Genomic DNA, 23178 nt, shown 5'->3' with positions numbered 1-23178 from the left:
CTCCCCCTTCCAGGAGACATGATTTATGTCTTGGTTTTGCACCAAGACAGTCTAAGGGGGGATTATCACTTGAGGATTTATAATAATGCACAGAGTCTACTTTCTTGGTCATGTTATCTGTGCTCCTTAGCTGTGTACTAGCTTGCTCATCGCCATTGTTTTGAATCAAAGGCAAGGTTGTTTCATTTCCACACAGTCCATTTACCTCCACGTTTACTTCTAAGCGATGAATTTTTGTCTCCAGTACTGCAATCTTCTGCAGGAGGCTGTGGTAGTCATCTGTGGAGAGGGAAGGCATCTTGTTGCTAGTTAGCCTAGCGGTTAGCACCTTTCCAGGCTATTGAGGCTGCTCGGTGCCCAGACGCTGTAATCAGGCTTCAGCTGTGTCTAGGCCACAGACACACGGAGCGCTGAGGACAAGGTAACCATAAAATGTTGCTGTTTCTGTTAAGAACACTCTAGTCCTAATGATCTACAAGTGTCCAGAAGTTATCGCAGGTAAGCTCACACGGAAAAAATCAGCATAAAAATCAATATAAGAAGCAAAGCATTCAAGAGCAAGCTGCGTTAGAGGTCCAGCGTGCTCCATTAAACCAAACTATTTCAATATCAGCATTGATTTAGTCATTGGAAGCACAGGTCTAATAAAGTAACCTCAGGAATAATCATATTATTGCATACGTTTTCTTTATTTAAAGGTTATTCAAAGGTTATCACCCTAACTAATCGACTAAGCAAATAGACTACTGGCATAGATGTGACTGGGAATAAAACCGCAAGAAAAAAGGAATAGTTGTCCTTTGTGTCTTTTTCATGTTATCCAGTTCATTATTCTAGTTTGGGCAGAAGCTGAATAGACAATTTTTCAACTTTGAACTGTTGATTTCTTGGAATCTACTCCACATTTTTTTTTTCTATATAAATTATTACTGCAGATTAAAGAAGGGAAATGTCTTCACTTTAAGTACAGAAAAAAAATGGAAAAGAAACTGTCACAGTAAAAGTTTGCATTTTATTGGTAAAGAAAAAAACCCCAAAAACGATAGAGATGCATACAAATTATAATCTACATTTAGACCACCTCGGTCAGCGGCCTACACGTACAAAGAAAAACCCGAAAACAAACCCAAAGGACAATTAAGTCTCACAGTCAACGTGTTACACTAAAAGGGTTCACTAATTTTACTATACTGATTAGTTTTATGGGTTCTTGGTTTGGCCAAACAGAAAACGCACCCTTTCATACTTAAAGCTACTAAGATGTGACACATGAAAAATAAAATTACGTCAATTCAAGAAGCAGGACTGCAGAAATGTGTACTTTGTTTTAAATGTTTGACATCGCACTCCCGAATTTCTTTATAAAAGAAACCTCCAATATGTTACATAATGGTCAAATGGTTATCTCACAAAAAGTTAACACATAATTCTGTTTCCGGATAACGTATGGGTGTTTAACAAACAAAAAAACTCCCCCTAAAAACAAGACTGTGGGGAGGAGCAGGTTGTTCAGGGGTTCCTGACCATGGAATGTTTTTAATCAAGAAATAAAAATGGTGTGTGCTATGAGGAGGCCTGAGGTTTTTAAAAAACAAAACAAAAACAAAAAAAAATAAAATGTAGAATTACAAAAACAAACCACAAAAAATAATCATCCAATTCCTCTAAATGATGCGACTTTCTACCGATAATGACGAGGTGGTGGGCTGTGGTGTGGCGGAAGGTGTCTTCTCGGAGGTGGGCTATGCCGTGACATAGCATGGCGTGGGGGCGACTGGTAGCGCGCAGGGGGAGATCTTCTGTTATAGTAAGGAGAATAGCGACCTCTGGATCTGGAACGGGATCGTGATCGATCCCAGTTGGGAGTACCTCTTTCCTCATACACACGGATATAAGCAGTCTCCCCCTAACAAGAAATAACAAAAGAATTACACGACATCAGCTGCAGTTTATCATCAGAGGAACGATTAAATCTCACCATCACTAACACTAACCTGATGTGAACGGAACTCTGTCCCATCCAATCTACGCAGTGCATACTCCATGTCCTCTCTACGGAGAAATTCCACTACACCCTCTCCGTCACGCTGCACATCTGCAAAACAGACATCTCCTGCTTCCCGCATGTGATCCTTCAGATCCTGCCAGCTTCCAGATGGTGGCAGTCCTGGAACAGGAAAAGACTAAATGATGGTGTGGACAAAATATACTTCCCTGCTTAAATTTACCTGACACTTTAAACCTAAAATCTTAGCAGGAAAGGGTTTCATTATTTCTCCAAAGTGCAACTCTTTCTTTAATTCATTATTTTTATACAGTCTGACCTTTACACCTCTTGAAACCTAAAGAAGATGGAGAAGTGGAAGACTTTGCATTTCCCCTGCCTTTAAATTGCTAAAAATGCCAGGAATGACACAACCTGGTTAATGTTAAAACACTATAAAGCTAAGACCTGGATTTGTGGTCTGTCTAAGGTGTTACCTATTCAGCACCAAGTGTTAATTTACACTGTCTTTAATCATTAACACTTTCCATGCACAGCAGTTACTTATTAATGCCAAACCCACAGTTGAAAATACTGAGATGGTCAATCATCCTTATAACCAGTAGGAAAAAACGAATTGACTTTTTCAAGTCTCCTGACTGATAAGTCCACCCACTTCTCCACCCAGTGTTTTAGGTGAACTACAGAAACATTTGACAAAGCACATAACATAATTAATGATACACAATGACAAAATGACACCTACCATCACTATAGCCGGTGTTTGGGGTTACTCAGCCAACATGACCGGTTTCACTTTACTGTTTTGATTTTCATGACCTCATCCACTTAGTCCCTTTGACTTCCAATCCGCCATGAGAGAGAGAAACATATCTGCCTATGACTCATGACGTCCTCAACTAGTCCCCTTGTCCTCCAGTCCGCCATGAGAAAGAGAGAATGATCTGCCTACGACTCATGACGTCCAGCTACCAGTCCCCTTGTTCTCCAGTCCGGCATGCGAATGGGAGAAAGTTATCTGCCTAAGACTCCTATGTCCACTTTCCTACCAGTCCCCTTGATTTCCAGGCCGTACCGAATGAGAGAGTAATATTAATTGGCTACGACTCATGGCGTCCACCTACCAGACACTATGACCCGGAATTCAGATCTTCGAGTTGGGGGTCCAAATCTTCCTCTAGGTGCTCCTCCACCACCTCCCATTGGGCCAGGTTTAGAACGGGGATACTCCACACGCAGCTTGGAGTCCCCATATCCATATCCATTCCTTCCATAGACCGCATCATCTGCATCCCTAAGAGAAGAGAGCAAAGAACTCCTTACCAAAGTACGCCTAGCGGACAAAGGTTGGATATCTTGTCTCCATCCATTCCCTGCCGGCAGTCACTGGAGACGATATACCACAAAATTTATGGTGTCCAACAAGGAGGAGTGTGATTCGAGTTGCCAAAAACCATCCGCAAAACTCACCGTGGGTCTTCAAATCGGACGAAGGCAAAAGGGATAGTGCCTCTATTGTTCTTCAATTCTATTTCACGAATTTTTCCATATTTGTAGAAGAGATCCTCAATGTCTCTCTCCTGGACATCCATGGGAAGATTCCCCACATAGATCCGGCCATCAGACATGTTGGCTGAGTAGGCGACACTGCTGACACAAAAGAAGGGGGGCACCTGCAGACTTTTAGAGATCACTTCTTGCTTTCACAAATAGCTGTGGAAGTGGTCCTTAATCATATTCCTAGTCCCAATCCAAAACTTAGTCCATCCGCAGACAATTCCTTAATTTACACAAGAATAAAGCTTTAAAGAAGGGATGAAGCCGTGATAGAAGTAAATGATGGGCTCAAGGAAAAAAAAAAATGGCACAGGACTTCGGATCCAAGCCTGAAAACTTTAAAAACACAGTGTAATGAATGTCCAACCATTTCAGTGATTACAGATCTGTTCTCTTTAAAGTGAGATTATAAGCATACTGTGGGAAAAAATGTAAAAAGGTACTAACAATTACCTGTGTGTAAACGGTAAATGAACTGATGCTTACGTGTTTTTCTACTCTGCTTTTTACTGCAAAAACAATATTTTCTATGCCTTTAACCTTTTTGTTTTGTTTTATGTGGATTAAGCTAGCATGCAATTCTGTGTGTACTAAAAAAATGTATTTTGCAAAACCTTTTAAAAAATGTCTTTATATTTTTCCTTGGAAAATAGGAAATATGTGCCAACCTAAATGGAAATTTAAAAACCGTATACAAGGCAAAAATGTCTGTAGAATTCTAATGACCTTGAAAGTCAATATTTGTTATGACCAACTTGATCCTTGAACACAGCCTGAACTCTCTGAGGGATGTTTTCTTAAAGTAGTCTTCAGGAATAGTTCTCTAGGCTTCTTGAAGGACATTCAAAGCTCTTCTTTGGATGTTGGCTGCTATTTATTCCATTCTCTGTGAAGATGATCCCATACTTCTTCAATAATGTTGAAGTCCAGGCTCTGGAGAGGCCACTGTGTTTTTCTGTCCAGGTATGTTTTTACTGCATTGGCAGTGTGTTTGTTATCAGTGTCATGCTCAAAAATGAAGCCGCTAACAATCAGCTGTTTTCTGATTTTACGTTATTTTCTGTGTTTATCATTTCACAAATTTTTCAAAGAACTCCAGCCAACACCACTGGCTGAAATACAGCTGCAAACCATGACAGAGCCTCCACTATGTTTTACAGATGGCTACAGACACTTACTGTTGATGTACTGTGACATCCTCCTTTCAACCAAAAACTTCAAATTTGGATTCCTCGCTCCAGAAGACCTGTTGCTACTGATTTTTAATCCAGTCCTTGTGTAATTTGACATACCTCAAACTCTTTCTCCCCTTTCTCTTTCCCCCTGTATAAGAATGGCTTCTTACAGCCATCCTTCCACTGAGACCATTTCTGTTGAACCTTCAGTGAACAGTACATAGATCACCTGAAGGTCCAGATGTATCTTTCAGGTCTGACACAGTTCTTTGGTGGATGGATTTCTTCAAGACATGACCTTCAGATCCTGTAGATATATATATACATATTTGGTGGGGGTAAGATTTGCCACTTCTTTGGCCCTCCAGTTTCCTCTCTTTTTTAAATGGACACACTGAACACCATGCACAAATTTCAACTAAGAGCTCTTTGGTAATCACTTTGTTGGTGCCTAGATACTATTTCATGTCTGTCAAACTGTGTTATTGTTGGTGTTTTTCATGAATTCAACAAAAGAAATAGGAACACCTGTGTTTTAATGACATGCTGATATAATACAGTGTCAAAAATACAATTTTAAACTGCTTCTTTGTTAAGTGTATTGTTATCCATAGACATAACACTATTCAAAGAAAAACACTGACTTTCAGAAAACCTGGAGGACTATTTCTCAAGACCACTTTAAAAATTACAAGGAAGTCTAGCTCAAAGCAAAATATAAAGAAATGATGGGCAGCGCAACACTTTCTTATATTTCTACTTGTAAAAAAAGGGAGCCAATAATATGAAAATTGTTTGACGCTTAGTTGGGAGGGCAGACCTCCAAAGCAGCACAACAATATGGAAAACGCATAAGAAAACTGTTCCAGCTTAATGCAGCTCAGCGACTACAACCATGCTATGAAGGTAGGTGATAAAGACACATATAGAGCACTCACTAGTTGCACTCCATATGACATGCAAAATAAATGGTGGATGAAACTAGTTAAAAAGCTCCGTTTCTATTTTATTAGGTTACAACACTCCAAAGGGTCCTGATGAGCAGTTATGCTATCTTTTCACTTCAACTTTCTCAGGAAAGCACCACGCCACCGGCTGTTGGTCTTACATTTGACATATACTGTGTAACAACTAGTCTATTGCAGTGCTGCTGCTGGCACCTTGTGGCAATAGACACACAGTTTGAATCATGTAGTCCGCGATCTATGACGGCAGCTCACTGGAAAAAGGCTAAAAATTCAGATTGTTGCTTTTACACCAATAAGTGCTGTATTTTTGCCCATACTATCACAAACATAATTATTACAAAATTACTTTGAAAAATCGCAATATTATCATGAGACTGTCGCCGTCCAATGTGCATTATTCCAGACTGACACTACTATTACATTTTTCTGTAAACTCAGGCTGGTGATTTTAAAAGCTGCCGCATAAAATTTATATACAAACCCAGCATATTGAAACAAAATGTAATATTCATAAAAACGGTGTTTTGGTGGCTGTCATACAGCTGCTAACAGGTGTTTTCCGTACCCTATACGTTTACCTGGACTTGAAGGCGTTTCCGGGGCCTTGAAAACCCCGTTTAATCGAGCAGTTGCTGAACCTACCAAACCTGTTTAACGTCCCATAGCTGAACAACTGCGATCTGACCTCAATTTAATCTAAAATTCGAGAGCTCCTGGTTAGCATTACCGCTTAGACACTACAGTCCAGATTCGTTCCAGCCATTCAAATTTGGCTTTGCCCTAAAATATCACAGTGGCTACTGCTAAAGTAGTCATAGCTATTGTTAGCAACAGGCGGCTGTAAACGAGGGGTTGCTTACATTAAAAGCAGTTCAGGTATTTTCCTTTCTTTCTTTTGTTTTTGGTTTTTTAAGTCTTGTAACACGGCCTCTGGAGTCGACCCATTCAACTTGACCTTTATATCTAGAAACTAACCCCTAGCTTATAATTTGCACACCAGCAATTGCGAAACCAGCGCAGTCCCTTTGTTGGTAACGTAAGGTCGATCAGCGAGTCAGGCTAAAAAGACTCTGGGTCGGCTACAATTTGCTAATATTTATCGCTTTCAGAGAGCGCATAATAAATGCATATGGTAAAAAAAAAAACTTAAATTAATAAATGTCTCTGATTACCTTTTAGAGCAGGTAAATGTGCCTGTTTGTAGAATTAATGCAACCAGTTAGCACACTCTGCTGCTTCCGCGTAAGTTAGCACATTTACGGGAGATGGCTGCGTTCTTCTTCTACAGCTTTTCATTTCCGGCAGACAGTAGCCACTGTTACATCATTGCTGCCCCCTGCTGCTGGGAGAAGTTGTGGTGACGATCAGTGAGCAGCAGCCGAGCGTTACAATAATGTTTGCTTTGAGAGGGTTGTTGGAGCAGTAGAGAGAAGATTAGAAGAACACGTGCGGGGTGTCTTTGTGGACCTAGAGGAAATATATGATAGAGTGCCAAGACAGGAGTTGTGGTAGTACACAGGAAGTCAAGAGTGGCAGAAAAAATATATATATGTGTGAATATGCACTTGACTTTATAGTTGGTCTGAGACTTACTAAAACAAACAAACAAACAAACAAGAAAAGGAAAATAAAATAATCAATTTTTCCCCTAACCTTAATTTTGAGTTATAAAGTCAAGTTTTGAGATGACCAAAAAAAACAAAAAACAAATAAGCTTTTATACGAAACTGAGAGGGACTAAAATTGAGAACACTGACTGCTTTATTTTGTAACACAAACTAGTTCTCATTTCTATCCTCTGAATTAAAAGTTCATTATTAATTTAATTTTAATAGAGAGAGCGAGAATATCAACTTAAAATCTAGAAAAATTTTCACATTACATAAAAGCTATAAACTGATTTGCACATCATAGAGTGAAATAAGTATTTGATCTTCAAGAAAACACAAGTACCTGGTGGTGTTGCTAAGCAAGGAGATAAAGCGTTTCTTATAGCTGGTCACCACATCTGCACACATCTCAGGAGGGATTTTGGTTGACTTCTCTTTACAGAAACATTTAGGTTTCTTGGCAGGTGTTTGCAACTTGAAGCTTCAGCGTCAAAGATTTTCTACAGGATTTAGGCTGGCTACCCCCCCCCCCCCCCTTTCTTTTCATGTAAGATTTTATGGTACATGCCCGCCCCTCCAGTGGCCCCCTCCATGCAGCAAAGTCATCCTGTAATCCTTAGCAGAAAAACAGTATGTTTCCACCTCGATCGTGGGTCATACTTTCTCTTCCTCCACACACAGTGGGCTGAGTTAAGTTCGGTTTCATCTGACCGCAGCACTTTCTCCCAAGCCTTCTCTGACTCCTTAAGATGTTCACTAGCCTGCACATGTGCCTTGTTCTGCAGGGGGACCTTGCTGGTACCATACAGCGTAGAGTGTTATCAGTATTACCATGGTCACAACTGCCTTCAGATGATTAACAAGCTCCTCCCATGTAAATGGCCTGCATTTGTATAGCGCTTTACACTACATTCAGTCATCCACCCATTCACACACAGGCAATGGCAAGCTACATTGTAGTCACACAGCTGCCCTGGGGCGCACTGACAGAGGCCGGACACTGGCGCCACCGGGCCCTCTGACCACCACCAATAAATGAATAAAATAAATTGAATTGAGTAGCTACAATTGATTGACTGACTGTAATCTCGGCCCCATTGGACACACAAACAATCTGTGGGAACCAAAATCCTGACTGGGTTGTAGGCGATCAAATACTTCTTCGCTGAATGACATGCAAATCAACTTTTATGTAATGTCTTTTTTTTCTGGATTTTTGCTTTATATTCTGTCTCTCTGCATTAAAATCAAATGGCCAAATAATGAGGGACTGTTCACAAACTGGATCAAATAACTATTACCCTCAGTATAAGGCCTCCTGCTTCTCTTAAACCATCTGCTTCTCCTACTACACGACGGGGGAGTTTTTCAGGTTTTTCACTGGAATGAGGCCCGTGGTTCTTGCGTGATGCCTATCGGGGACGTGATGTAACAAGTGAGGCAGGGCGCCACCTCCCGATTCTGACATACCAGAGCGCGCTCATTACGCAACACTCCAAATATCCAATCGGCAAAGAAGTCTGCCGGTCTCAGTCTGCGTGCAGCTGCCGCTCAGAAAGGCGAAGAAGGCATGTCGTACACTAAGTTTGTAGCACCCTTGGTCAGGGCAAACTCCGGCAGCATCCGAAAACTGCGGATTTCGCCTGCGAGATGCCGCTCAACAGTCGCATCCACCAAAACTCGAGAAGAGAAGGAGCAGCAGCAGCAGCAGAAGACGAATGGCTGCACCGTGGTAGAGGCTGCGCCGGTTGAACTCATCAGCCAGTCTAGAAAAGCTACCAAAGCTCCGCTGAGTAAAACCCACATCGACTTCGAAAACACACAGGAAGCCTATAAGAGCAAAGGTAATATTGAGCTGCTCCGGAGTCTGTTGGTCTTCAAGCTGTGTACGTTTGACATCCTGGTTGACAAGAACAAAGAGGTGAGTTGACGGGACTGATCGGCCCGATAACGCATCCTCTGTTAACCCTACACACACGTGCGTTCAGATCAGCACCAAACCGGTGCACCGCTTTACCAAAGCTCAATGAACTCTCCGCGTTGGCGCGCTATGAATGTGTTTCCGCTTTTGACTCGCCGAGGTGAAAATGAAAAAGGGGCTGTAAACCACTCAGGCAGAGTAACCTGTTGTTTTTCTTGTCCCTGTCATGTTTTCAGCTGATGGATCTGAGCAGGAAGCTGCTTGGACAGTGGATGTTTGAGAAGCTGATGAAGATGACCTTCTATGGGCAGTTTGTGGCAGGGGAAGACCACAACTCCATCAAACCGTTAATTCGGAAAAATGAGGCCTTTGGTGTGGGGGCAGTTTTGGACTACAGCGTGGAAGAAGACCTGACACAAGAGGAAGCGGAGAAGAAGGAGATGGAGTGAGTAGCAAATACACACGTAGGCTGATTTCTCCTTAAGGAATGTGGTGCGCACAACTTTGCAAATGCCATATAAGATAAGAGATAAGATAAACCTTGATATATGTGTGTGTCAGATGAGATTTAGTGAGCTGCATACCCAGGATTGTTCAGCTCACTAAATCCATAAAAGCCAGCTGAGTCAAGTTTATTTTGTATGGCACAACATCACATGGTGTCATCACAAGTGTGTAACTGCACCACATCATAAAAACCCAGAGAAATCAGAAAACTGTGGAAGAGAGGTCCTCTCCATTACTTGTCTCCATGTGTGGCTGTAATAGGAGCCGCACACTAGAAGAGCAGCTCCAGGACTGAAAAAAATCACAGTAATGGATATTTTAGCAGTGTTAGTACAACAAGTTCATTAAAAGACTGAGAAACTGTAGTACGTGTATTACCTGATTTGTATTGATATCTTTAATTGTGAATTAAATGAGTAATTTGACTGTTAGTTTCCACAGAAGTATTTAGGTCTATGTCTCCATGCATATAGCTCATGTTTTAGAGCCTCTCCTCTCATTTTGCCTCTTCTCTTCGGCACATTAACTAACCATATGCACATATGAAAAAATGTAGTTGTGATATTTGAAATGCTCTTGGTTAACCATTGCCTGTGTCTCTGTACTAAGTTGTCCCTCTGGAAATTATCACTTAAGTTCAAGTTATGTGTCCTACTTGAGTGTCAAAACTATTCCTCTGGGCTGCACTTTGATATCAGTGTCCTCTTATCTTATCACCTCACAGACGGCTTCTGTTAGGCTTTTTATCAAAGCAGTGCCAGTCATAACATGTAATGCTTTATAATCAAAACCTAATTTGTTTGTGTTATTCTCAGGCAGTTCAACAGTGCTTGTCCTCTATTGGCTCGCTAAGACAGGCCTCCCTGCTCTGATTGGTTGAGCCAGTTTTTCAGAGATGGGATGGGCATCATTGAAAGGCCTCATTGGTTGCCATGAGAGTTGCTTTCAGGAGGCACATTGAGGCACACTAGCAAGTGTTACACAATATTCTGTGATTTAAAATACCCACAGTGCTCTACTTAGGACTATCCCAACACACACAAACAGACACAGGAGGAACTAAACTGCTTTTTCTGATAAAGACCAATGATGCCTCATCATGCTAACTAACAGATGCTAACACTAAGGATATTTCCTCTGTACTTTTTTTTTTTTTACAAGTTCTAAAAAAAAATCTGTTAGTTAATTTAAAAAATCAATCAAAAATCTAGTTTTGATTTTTATTTTGGTTAACTAAAATGTTCTTTCAAATCAAGTTTTAGTTTTTAGTTTAGTTTTAGTTCACCTTGGCTATTTGCCTTTGTTCCCCAATGCGTCTCTCACGTCGCAACATAACTTGAAAAGCAGGTCATTGTCACGGTTGCATAAGATTTCATTGTGACTGTTAAAAGAACGAAACAGTGCTTTTTATCATCATGTCATCTGTCTTTTTGAAACTTTTCAGACTTTCTGCTATTCATTGTCTTATTACTGTTAGTATGCTGTGTTATAAAAGTTGCTATTGATCTGACTGAAAGAAACAAAGATGAGACAAATTTTCTGTTGCCTTATTTTTTTTTTACTGTTCTAATGACATTTTTTTTTTTTTTACAGTTCATGTGTTTCTGAGGCAGAGAAAGAAAGTCCAGGTATGTGTGTCAGTAAAAAACAAAACTAACAAACTTTATTTTATTTTTTATTTTATTTTGCATACGTCTCTGACTAAAGAACTGCCGTGGAGTAAGCTGACAAGGCTGAGCTGCTGACTAGTCAGCTGCTTCAGCTGTTCGGTGGTTTAGTATGCATAGTTATGCATCCACGTAGTCTAGTCAGGATGTTACTGGTTATAACTGGATCTTGTGGGGGCTGAAATGTCAAGTTCAACAGACACTGCGGGGTGAAGCTGGGTAGTGTTTAAGGGGTTGATATTTAATGTGTTTGTGTATCATTTACCTGTTGGCAATCACTCTGAGACAAACTTATTTTATACTTACTTCAAATCAGTCTTTGTGGGAGCTGAATTAAAAGTGCTAATGTGTTACATGCACATTGATTTGCAACCAGAGTGGCTAGTTTTAAATGAATAAAGTAAAGCTTGTTTTTGATATCTATTGTGCTCTCAGTAATTGTAACAAACTTAAAAAAATGCCCCCCTTTAGGATGGAATTCCTTCTGATGAAAATCCATTCACGTTGTAGGATAAATGATAGCAGTAAAACTGCTCCTCTTAAATCAAATGCGATCAGTTAAGGCAGCATTATAGCCATCGTGTTACTTCAGGGCTCTCGGATTCGTCGGAGCTCTCCAATGACCATCCTGGATTTTCCACTGCCTCCTTTTCCTCCCTCGGTTTTCACAAACACATTTGTCTCTATTACAGTTACATCATCTGCAAAGCTTAAAAATAAAACACATGCACCTCCAGGATTTTATGCAAGAGGTATCTTGCATGCTATCTAGGTCCCGAATAAAGCTGACTTCTTTGGGGGCAGTCACTGATGCAAGAGTAAAGAAATCATGATTTCTAATTTCTAATCTTCTGGTCAATATTATTTTTATATGTAAGTATGTGTGTGTGTTAGAATTACATTGTCTAGCCCTATGAGTAGTTCAAATTCCTAATTAAATATTTATTGGTAACTTGAACAAATTTATCATTTTATTAAGGCATTTTTTAAAATACATATAGTTGTTATTAATTGTTGCATGTGTGACGATGTTCATGCAAACTTTCGTTCAGATTGGGCCACCTGTTAAGGAAGAGCTTGGGTACATACAGGCATTATGAGCAAGGGAAATGGTTATTGGTTATTGGTCAGCCAGGTTTTCAGAATCTATTTCACAAATTTTTTAGCAAGTTATCAAGAAGACACCACTTTTCTCTGCACTGCATTCTCTATATCTGTGATGCTCCACTGCTACATGTGCTCCACACATGAGCTATATAATAATAACAACAATCCTAAATTCCATCAAAAATCTTGTTCTTATTTGCACATATAGGACAAAATATGCACTGGATACCTTTGATAGACCATTATAGTTGCATAGTAATGATGTGTTGTTTAGGCTCTAAATCTCCTTTGTATGTGAATTGATTATTAATCGTCGGGATATCAAAATCTTGGTGAACTTGAGGGTTTTTTTTCATGCAACAAGCCACTAAAGTTGCGTCTCACTTCAGGTGCGGATCATCGTGAGAAGAAGTACAAGGCCCATCGTCAGTTTGGAGACAGGCGCGGGGGAGTTATCAGTGCACGAACTTACTTCTATGCAGATGAGGCCAAATGTGATATGCAAATGGAGACATTCATAAACTGCATTAAAGCTTCTGGTAAGTAGTACAACTGCTGGTCAAGCACAGTTTGGGTTCATTTTAATAGTGTAAAACATAAATACTTAAAAAGTAATTTAACGAAGTAGATTATTTATTTAAAGAAAAAAATCTAATAAAAAAAAAGTGACATGAGGTTTGTTGTTTCCTCTCAGGTGGAGCTTCTAATGATGGATTTTCTGCTATCAAAATGACTGCACTGGGTCGTCCACAGTTCCTTGTAAGATTAACGTTTTTCATTCATTCATTGTTAACTGAAACGTAGTGTCGCAGGGTTTAGACTTAAGTCTTAAATGACCTTAATTTAGCAAAGAAATGTAGCAGAAGAACTAGTCTGACTACAGGAGGAAATCGTTTTCTTTTTACTTGATCACTTTAAAGTTTTGATCAGTAAAAAAAGTAGTTTTTACATCTCAGTGTCAAAGATTAAAAGATAGTTAAACTGTTTGATTTTTGTCTGTAAACAAACTACTCTTGTGGTCAGTTAACCCCATTACAAACCCTCGGATAAAACTACTGCTGTTACTTGATAATTAATATGTTGCCCTCTGTTCAAACAGCTCCAGTTTTCCGAAGTCCTGGTTAAATGGAGACGGTTTTTTAACTTCCTGTCGGCGCAACAGGGAAAATCTCAAATGACGGTTTTAGAACAGAAACTGGAGCTGGAGCAGCTCAAGGTGATATGCAAGTTTATGCTCAAATGATGTCTTCATGTCATTTTTTTTTTAGTTATTTTTAAGGTGTTCCAACCTTTATGGTTCTCAATAATGAACTGAGGTGTACTCTCATTGTAGGAAAGTTTGACTGAGCTGGGTGTTGGAGCCAAAGATGACATAGAGAATTGGTTTACTGGAGAGAAGCTGGGCCTGTCTGGGTAGGACAGTCACTCATTTGTTTACAATTAATCTCCTTTAACTGCACCTTACTAATTCTTCATCCAAGTTATTTCTAGTTTTACCTTTATTCAGCTTTTTCTCTTTTGGCTTTATATTCTCATGTCTTACTTCTAGAACAATTGATCTGTTGGACTGGAACAGTTTAATAAACGACACAACAAAGATTTCAAATCTGCTTATGGTGCCAAACCTTCAGGTGAGTCATCATCACATGACGTTTTAGTGGTTTGGAGGTGGGAGAAAAAACGACTGGATTTCAGCTGTTTGGTTTGAATGATCACAGGTATTGCTTCATCTCTACGCTGTTTCTTATTCCCTGTGCAATACACAGATAAGCTGTTACCAGGCACTCCATGTTTGTTCAGCCATTTCCACTGAAGTGGAAAAAATTATCATGCTTGACTGAACGCAAACATAAAACACCCTTTGCCTTAATGCCTTCCCTACTACCTTTTGTTCAAAACCTTTACTGGCCTTACTAAAAAGAGAATCGGCTGTTTAATTCAGGCCAACTGCAAAGAATCTGCGGTGGGATTTTAGGAGAGCATCAAGTTAGTTACAGTTAAGATAATATGAACTTAGTAAAGGTAATCTATGCTATTTTATGTCTACTGTTGATAACAGAAATACAACTGTGTTCGACAATCAAATGTCTCTCCCTTTTTTGTACTTGTTCTGCTATTAATCTTGTTATTTCTTCTCAGTTGTGGCCTCCTTTGGTCACTTGTTGTCTTATCTCTCCATTTTCACTGTGTCACAGCATTACCTTCCACATTTTAGAAGCTTATAAAGCCAACAAATCCAAACTTTGGAGGCTTTTAAAGGCCAATGAAAAAGATGACTACCTTTTTCTGTTAATTATTATGAACTTTTAAAGTAGATAAAATGCTTCTTGTACATGGCTTTTCTAATTTAGGATTTATCTATAGCTATGTTATTAAATTTATGGTGTAATAAACGATTTAAAATGAGGAATAAAACTAGAAAAATGAAGTGCCAACAACAGCAACAGCTGTGTTTCTCACCTTGTCATAAAGTCTTTATTGCTTTGTGGCAACAAGTTAAATTGCCAACCTGGGGGAACATTATGCCTTCCCACCACAAGCAAAAACATTTTAATGCATTAGAATAGCATGTTTTGGGACTTGTTTTGGGAAGTGCTCATTTCGCATTGGCCATGTAGCCAGTATAATTGAGGGCAGCTGACAAATATAGGAAACGTTTCTGGCACCGATGTTGAACTCTTTCCTGCCAGTCACATGGAGATAAAATTTACGGCTTTATATTAATCATAAAGTCGATTAATATCTTTTTGTTTTGGTTGCATAGACCGGCCATCTGGAGCCTTTGCTGAATATATTTACCGAAGAAGAAGAGAGGCAGATGAAGAGAATGCTGCAGAGAGTGGATATTCTGGCCAAGGTGAGGACACTAAGCAACCTGTACCTGCAAATAGTGTGGGCAACAATATAGGGATAGGACACGGTTTTATATGGTGCTTCATATTTTACTCTCTAATTGTTTTTGTGCACTCCAGCATGCTGTAGAGAACGGGGTGAGGCTAATGGTGGATGCCGAGCAGACGTACTTCCAACCAGCTATCAGTCGCCTGACCCTGGAAATGCAGAGGAAATTCAACAGAGAAAAGCCAGTCATTTTCAACACCTACCAGTGTTACCTCAAGGTGAAACTGCAGTTTTCTCAATGAAGCTGAACTCGACTGATAAACTAGTGTGTGTCGTGATGATTGTTGCTACTTACTAACCTATCGAAGCACACAGAGTATACCGATAGTGTTTTTATTTTGCAGTATTTCTTTAAATATGCTTTAACAATGCTTTATTAGTTAAAGCAATGTTTTATAAGAAACAGGAAGTTTCTTTGCCAGAGTGCTTTCCAAACTGTGGCACATCAGTTTGTTTATTACACAAAAATTAGTCCCAAATCTGCCAATACTACTGCCAGTTTCTCCCTCAATAATCTGTCCATAAGTAAGGAGGTGAAATGTATTTATATCTCAGCATCCAAGATCAAAATCTGTAAACTGGGTCTTAAGCAGTGTCTACAGATCTTAAGTCCAGTGGGAACAACTTCAACAGCTCCACAACCTCAGAAATACATAATTTCCTTGAGTCCTTAGCCTGGACCGAGGTACCACCAGAAAAATGTTTGTACTTCATGAAAATGTTTTATCTCTCATCCAAGCGGCTTCTTCATTCCTAAAACCAAATGGTGGAGAGTGCCAGTTGTATAATCCCTAGTGTGGGTTGTCGTTTAAGATTATTAATCATGTGCCTCATCACATGAAACAAGGTCTGAGAAATACTTTTCTTTCCAAGCTTATTGCACTACCGTGACCTGGATGACTGAGAACCTACACAGATAGTGGCACCTGACCACAGAGAGTGCTGAAAGTGATCACCACAATCTTCATCTGAACTCTAAACTTTATGTGCAGTGTAAAGAGAACAAACAGGATCTGATAATTATGACACTTTTCTTGTGATTGTAGTGATGAGGAAGATATAACTACAAGTTAAGAGCTCTCCACATTTTTTCCTTAAATGATATGGCTTTTTATATATATTAAAAAAACAAAAGATATTTTGTGCACATTAATCATGCAATTTTGCATCTACCGATGTTACAATTAGCATAATTGTGGTTATTTTATGCTAGGTTTGGATGCCCTTTTAAGTTTGTGTTGTTAACGGCATTTAGGAAGCCTACGACAACGTGACCTTGGATGTTGAGCTGTCTCGGCGGGAGGGTTGGTACTTTGGTGCCAAACTTGTTCGCGGAGCCTACATGTACCAAGAGAGAGCCAGGGCGAAGGAAATTGGATATGAGGATCCAATAAACCCAGACTATGAGGCCACTAACAGGATGTATCATAAGTAAGTCTTGAATTTTTATCAAGCCGCTTGGTGATTCTGCTAGAAATTGCATAAATCCTAACCATCTGTTCCACTGTTTGTTTAGGTGTTTGGAGTATGTGCTGGAGGAGATTGAACACAGCAGGAAAGCAAATGTCATGGTTGCAACTCACAATGAGGACACAGTGAAGTTCACCCTCGATAAGTACGTTTTGTCCTTGAGCACTTTACATGTGCAGAGACAAAACTCAGATTTAGTTTGAGCATGTACAAATACCCTAAAGCTTTCATTTCTGAAGGATTAACCCTAACAGTCTGAACTCATACTTGTATAACTGCTCAAAGTGAAATATTCCTTGTAAAGCCTCCAAAGCAGCTGTAGGGTTAACAGAGAGTGGTGGGATAGTATGTTCCACATCTGATTATGTAACAGTCCTTTAAAATGTGTTTCTCTGTTTTTTTTTTTGTTTTTTTTCCAGGATGAATGAAATGGGCCTGTCACCCACTGAGAATAAAGTTTACTTTGGACAGCTGCTGGGGATGTGTGACCAGATCAGCTTCCCACTAGGTATGTTACACTCAGCACTAAAGTAAACTGCATGCTGCGAAATCACCGAGGCACATGTCATGTAGGCGTGTGGTCATGTGGTCAAAGACGTACCACTGAAGTGTTGTTCCCAGTGATGTCAATGCTACGATATCCAGGCAGTCACTGACCTTGTCTGAGGTCATGTTGACAGCAAACACTTTGTGTTGCCAGTGCCCTTCACTTAGTGTTAGAAAATGTCACGCTTGTCCTGTCATAGTAGTCTGAGGAGAAGTTTAATGCTACTCTTATTCCTGTGAATGATATTAATCATTGTACAAACACAACATAACATTTATCATCCAGGTTCTTTAACAGCTGCTTCAACTTTATATTTTTAGACTGTTGCTGTTTAAGTCATTTGTTTGATTTTGCAGATGATTAATCCCTCAATACAAAGGAGATATCTATATCTGAGAAACTCACTAAAAGAGGAGTCAGACCTCGGTGTCACTTAACACTCTCAGGCTCAAATTAAACTGCTTGTTGCTCATGCACTGGGTAAAACTGGTTGCAAAAAAAAGGTGCTGCACTAAAAAGCTTCCACTAATTGCTTGGATTGCCTGTGGTTTTTATTTATGTCTACTAAAACTCTCCAACTAGTAGCCGAGTGGTAGTTAAAAGCCTAGCAAAAATGTAAAAGGTTCGCCTTCAAAGTAAAAGTTTTCAAAAGGTAAAGCTTTTATTTTACTTTACGATGGTTTCACTTCAGCTCGGAAAACAGCTGGCCAGTATTTTTAGACAAGTCCTTCACTTTCAGGCAAATAACGAATGTCACTGACTGCACTCTAGACCTGTGTGGCTCGGCTTGTAGCATTTATTTTCCTCCAGCCTCCAGCTTTCACTCACAATCAGTCGGGGGGATGGTCTCTAAGCCAGTGTGACTAGGGCCTTATTCACTTGATCCTACATTGTCCCATGATTGTTAGTGGTCAAGTGTCTGCAGAACCTCAATTTATTAGTTTTATTGCAATTTAAAAGTGATTTATTAGGAATTTGATTTATAGTTTCTTCCGCACCATTCGTTACTTCACCTTTTTTCACTGAACATTAACACTCCCCATACCTCCCCCTACGTTGGTTAGCGGAACAGTCGAGCACACAACAGGACTTTGGCTCATCTGTGTGCTCACAACTTGAAATATTCTGGTTTAAACTGGGGTCTTGCATGATTTCACAGGACTCTTACTTCAACTATTGTGAAACAGGCACAGTTGGACATCACGTAGATTGTGAACTTAAAGACCGTTTAATGTCCAGTCTGACTACACGAGTCATTTGTGTTCCCACATGCACCTCTGTCAGGTGTTGTCTGGAAAGCTCAGGACTTCAGTGCATGTGTGAATACAACTTGGTACCCTCTGTTTGTTCACTTCATTCGCGATTGTTAACTTAATGTATTCTTGTATTATAAGCAGAATGTATCGACTGCATGCTGTTATACACCATATTCACACATGGTGGTGACTGTGAACACTGAATCTCCTTCTCTTATCTGAAAACAGGCCAAGCAGGTTTTCCAGTCTACAAATACGTTCCATACGGCCCTGTCAATGAAGTAATCCCCTACCTGTCCCGCCGTGCTCAAGAGAACCGCGGGATCATGAAGAGATCCCAGAGAGAGAGGAGCCTGCTGTGGAAGGAGCTGAGGCGCAGACTGCTGGCTGGTCAGATTATCTACAAGCCTGTTTACTAAATCACATTTGCAGACAATATGCAAAATATTTCTGGGCATTCCACCCTTCTTGGTGTACCTCTGTGTTAGCTGCTCTTTGTAGCTGGGACTTGTCTTTCCTGGTTCACTAGAGGACAGAGCAAAGACTGTTTTTCAGCTTTACTGACAAATATTTTAAATATTTAAGTATTCATGCAATACAGTAGTGCTGAAATATTGCAGCAGAAGATGTTAGGTCACATTAAAATGTGATTTTAGTATTTGTTTAACTTTTAAACTGGCCTTGATAATTCTTAAAATCAGCATACATCTAAAAACTTTTTAAAAATAACTTAATGTGTGTGTATTTCTAAATGGTGGTCCTCCCTGATAGACTACATTGAATTATTCAGTGGAAGATAAGAAATTAGGTTTGAATGCCAAAGTTGGCCTACTTGTGTGCATAAAAGCCATCCTGTGCTTTTAAAAATTGTACTCTTTGCATGTTGTGGTAAGTATTGTGTTGAGTTAAAAGATACAAGTGCCTTATGGTTATTTTTTTCTTACTGTACACCACTCCAAAGGGTAAACCTTTTTAATTAGGGATTATGTGTGAAAACATAATTACTTTGCATTATAGCAACTTTAATTGTATTAAAACTGCATACATCTGTAGTCACGTTTGTGGTTTTTAATCATAATCAGTTCTATAAAATTGTAAACAATAGATTTTGCATCCCGGGAAAGATGATCCCTGTTTCAGTCTCTCATGTCCACTCCACAAAAGAGGAACGGCAGATCAAATGGAATTATTGCTGCAGATGCCTGCAGGCGAGATAACTACCTAGTCTTTTGAAGCACATGTTTGCAGGAGCAAACCTTCATTTCGCCTCTGATAAAACAAACAGCAAACAGAGAGACTCGGTGTGATCCATTTGAGGAGTTATTAATGTTTTGATGCTTCAGTTGTTGACATCCGCCAGATGGCCTAATTTTCACAATCGGTGAAATCGACGGCATGCTCTGATCCATGAACGGTGACAGATGTTCAAAGCAGAAACACGGGGACTGTTGTGACCTATGTTTCAAAATGTTAAAAAAAATCATGCCGTAGATAATTTAGCAGTTTTTAGGTAGCTTTCATTCAAGTACTACAAGAACAATTGCACTATTATATAATATAAGCTGTGGGCGAGGTGAAATGGCATGTGGCTTTTGTGATCATGGAGAAGAATTTTACAAAGAGGTGTTGTTGTGAGCATCTTTGAATGATTTGTGTTACCTTTAATTTGTCACCCATACAGTTTATTGTATATGTAGATGTCAATTTCTGATGAGAGATGTTGTCTTGTGTCTTCTCTTTTATTTTCTTGTTTTATTTCGTCATCACTGCTGTATCAAGATATTATGTACTTGTGTAAATATATGTAAATAAATAAAATAGTTAATTTTAAAGAAAAAGAACAAGAAATGTTTGTTTGTTTTTTCTTATTCAGACTGCAAATGTTTATGGTGGTCCCAAAGACTGACATAATTCAGTTCAATTCTCAAATCACTTTTTTTCTATAACACCAATTCACAGCAGTTTGCTTAAGGTGCTTTATACTATAAGGTAAAGACCCTACAAATTTAGAAAGAAACTCCAACATTCAGATAACCCCCTACGAACAAGCACTTTGTGACACTGGGAGGGAAAACCTCATTTTTTGCAGGAACAAACCTCTGGGAGAACCATGCTTAAGGAGGGGCAGCCATGTGCCATGATCGTTGGGATTGAGGAGAAAGGGAAGAGAGCAGAGAGAGAGACAGGACAAAAGACAATGGGAGACAGAGCTTTTAATAAATACTGCTGATTAAATACAATAGCGGTGTGTAAACGGAGAGTGGAAAGAGATGGGTAAAGAAAATGCTTGGTGCATCATGGTAAGCTCCTGAGCAGCCTAGGCCTATTGCAGTGTAATTAAGGAAGGGTTTATGGTCACCTGATCCAGTCCTAACTATAACCTTTATCAAAAAGGAAAGCTTAATGCCTAATTTTAAAGTGGGTTACACGACATATTTATTAGATATTTCAGATTTTACATAAAGATCTTTTTTAGAACCATGAGCAATAACCTTTATGTCTTAAAGATCAACCCGTAAAGATATACCTGTGTTCATCTGGGTTCGTGGGCAGATAAAGCTGTGTGTCATCTGCATAGCAATGAAATGTCTTCTAAAAATACTTCCTAAGGGAAGCATGTATAAAGTGAAGACCAAGAAAAGTACTGGTCCCAGCACAGAACTCAGAGCTAAATTTTGTGTGGGAGGAAGATTCTCCATTTACATGAACAAATTTGAATCTATCAGACATGTGATTCAAATCACTGCATGGTAATTCTAATCTCTGTAGTTAAATACCGTGGACAACAGTAGCTGCACTAAGGTCTAACAGGACAAACAGTGATGAGTCTACAGCCAGAGACTATAAGAAAACTATTTGTAACGTTCGCACCTTCTGCACTGCGATGTAGTCTAAATCCTGACTGAAACTGTTCAAATAAACCGCTGCTATGCAAATGATCAGTTAACTGTTTGATAATTACTCTTAGAAATCAGTCTATAATTAGCTAAGACAGCTGGATCTAATAACAGCTTTTTACTAAGTAATGTTTTAAAATCTGTCACCTTAAAAACTTGTGGAAATAAAAGAAGAATGACTATTTTAAGCTCCTGCCTCAGGCATTCCTACGTTTATCCAGTCTAAGCTGGTATAGGTTCAACCCTGCTCTTATTTTTTAGTGAAATACTCTGGATCACCCTCTGACGTATTCTGATGTCAGTGACATCAGCCGTAGCTGTTGCCACATAGGAGTGGGCTCCCTCTGCTAAGTTGATGTGACCTACTGGAACAGATAATTCAGTAAACTGCAACAGCAGCTGAGCCAACACCTGTGCCCTAGTATCTAGGGACAGAAGAAAAACAGTCAGTAAGCACAGCACACACGGCTATATCCAAACTGTACCATGTCTAACCTGAGCACCAACATTCTATATTGTAAGTGTAAAGATAATGAATGATAGTAAGATTTGTGTTCTCAGGAGTCCAAACTGCATCCATGAACATTTGTGCAAGCTTTGAAACAGTATATCCTAGCTACATATATTCTAAACTGTGGATAGTAAATAACATGTGTACTAATAAAGTGTGTATGTGGTCACAGAGAACTGACTTGACATAAAAATCTTAATATATAGCTTAGTATAAAAAGAAAATGCTTTGTGACTTAACCAGTGCTCGTGTGACTGGACCAACAAGTTCTCTTAAACAGCATTAAGGTGTTTACTTTTTACTTTACCAGCTACTGCCTTTGGTTGGATACGATGGTTAAATGCAGGAAATTTACTTAAACTGGTTAGTACTAATTACTGCATTTACTTATTATAAACTGCTAAATAATATTTGGCTAATACAGTCTGTTTCAGACTTTAAAAAATAATTTGAGAAAACCTGGCAAAGAGGTAATAATGTGACTGGAGCTAGCACAGAGTTTAGTACACTTCTATAATACAGTTATAGTTATGCACCTCCTCTTATATTTGGAAGTTTCATCAATGCACTATCATCAAAGCCATAACATATTTACCATAACATATACTTGTACATATACACATGAATTGAACACATTTTAGAGCAACGTCTTTTTAGCTTGATAGGTTATTTATGACAACAGTTATACAGAGGTGTGTCCTTCAGGTCCAGGCTACTTTGCATACCTGCCCCTGTGGGAGGAGAATTCCTCTTCCTCTTTATCCAGCAGCCAATAAGATACCACTTCTAGGATGGACAAATGCGATTTCAAGGTCTAGAAGGGAGCCTAACCTCACCCTAACACCTCTAATGCTGTCATCTTCAGGTAAGTCAGACTCTCACTCTCTGTTTTGCTAGAAAAACTCCAACACCATTTACACGCAGGCTGAAAGTCTTAACTCGACTTACTTATTCGCTACTTGGTGACACACACTCAGCAAATACTCTCATACCTGGGTTGCTATCACAAGCAATATTTAGTCAGTACAAAAGAGCCAGAGTCACATGACACCACTTCTGCCTTTATCTGGAATGTTTAT

At 39.4% G+C, this 23178-nt stretch overlaps 2 protein-coding genes across 6 annotated transcripts; one reads left to right on the top strand and one right to left on the bottom strand.

Annotated features, from left to right (window-relative positions):
* Positions 1–992: 992 nt before the first annotated feature.
* On the bottom strand, positions 993–7822 carry srsf9 (serine and arginine rich splicing factor 9). 5 transcript variants are annotated; one of them, XM_024803178.2, is made up of 6 exons: positions 7659–7822; positions 6878–7172; positions 3476–3898; positions 3130–3299; positions 1995–2167; positions 993–1906 (listed from the first exon to the last, which is right to left on the bottom strand). In XM_024803178.2, the coding sequence occupies exons 3-6, from the start codon at positions 3631–3633 to the stop codon at positions 1682–1684; spliced, it is 726 nt and encodes a 241-aa protein (XP_024658946.1). In that variant the 5' UTR covers positions 3634–3898; positions 6878–7172; positions 7659–7822; the 3' UTR covers positions 993–1681. The 5 variants fall into 5 exon arrangements, with proteins under 5 accessions (XP_024658946.1, XP_024658947.1, XP_024658948.1 ...); XM_024803179.2 differs by having other exon boundaries at positions 3476–3678; XM_024803180.2 differs by having other exon boundaries at positions 3476–3655.
* A 988-nt stretch (positions 7823–8810) lies between these two features.
* Positions 8811–20533, top strand: prodha (proline dehydrogenase (oxidase) 1a). Its single transcript, XM_004538097.5, has 14 exons — positions 8811–9236; positions 9473–9681; positions 11337–11371; positions 12907–13056; positions 13212–13276; positions 13617–13733; positions 13851–13930; positions 14067–14148; positions 15282–15374; positions 15490–15636; positions 16674–16849; positions 16935–17033; positions 17308–17396; positions 18920–20533. Exons 1-14 carry the CDS (start codon positions 8886–8888, stop codon positions 19108–19110), a joined length of 1884 nt encoding a protein of 627 aa, XP_004538154.3. The 5' UTR covers positions 8811–8885; the 3' UTR covers positions 19111–20533.
* Positions 20534–23178: the final 2645 nt, after the last annotated feature.

The sequence above is a fragment of the Maylandia zebra genome, linkage group LG7, assembly GCF_041146795.1.
Source record: "Maylandia zebra isolate NMK-2024a linkage group LG7, Mzebra_GT3a, whole genome shotgun sequence".
NCBI classification, from domain to species: domain Eukaryota; kingdom Metazoa; phylum Chordata; class Actinopteri; order Cichliformes; family Cichlidae; genus Maylandia; species Maylandia zebra.
The sequence above is the reverse complement of the archived record's forward strand: the minus strand, read 5'-3'. Positions and strand labels throughout refer to the sequence as shown.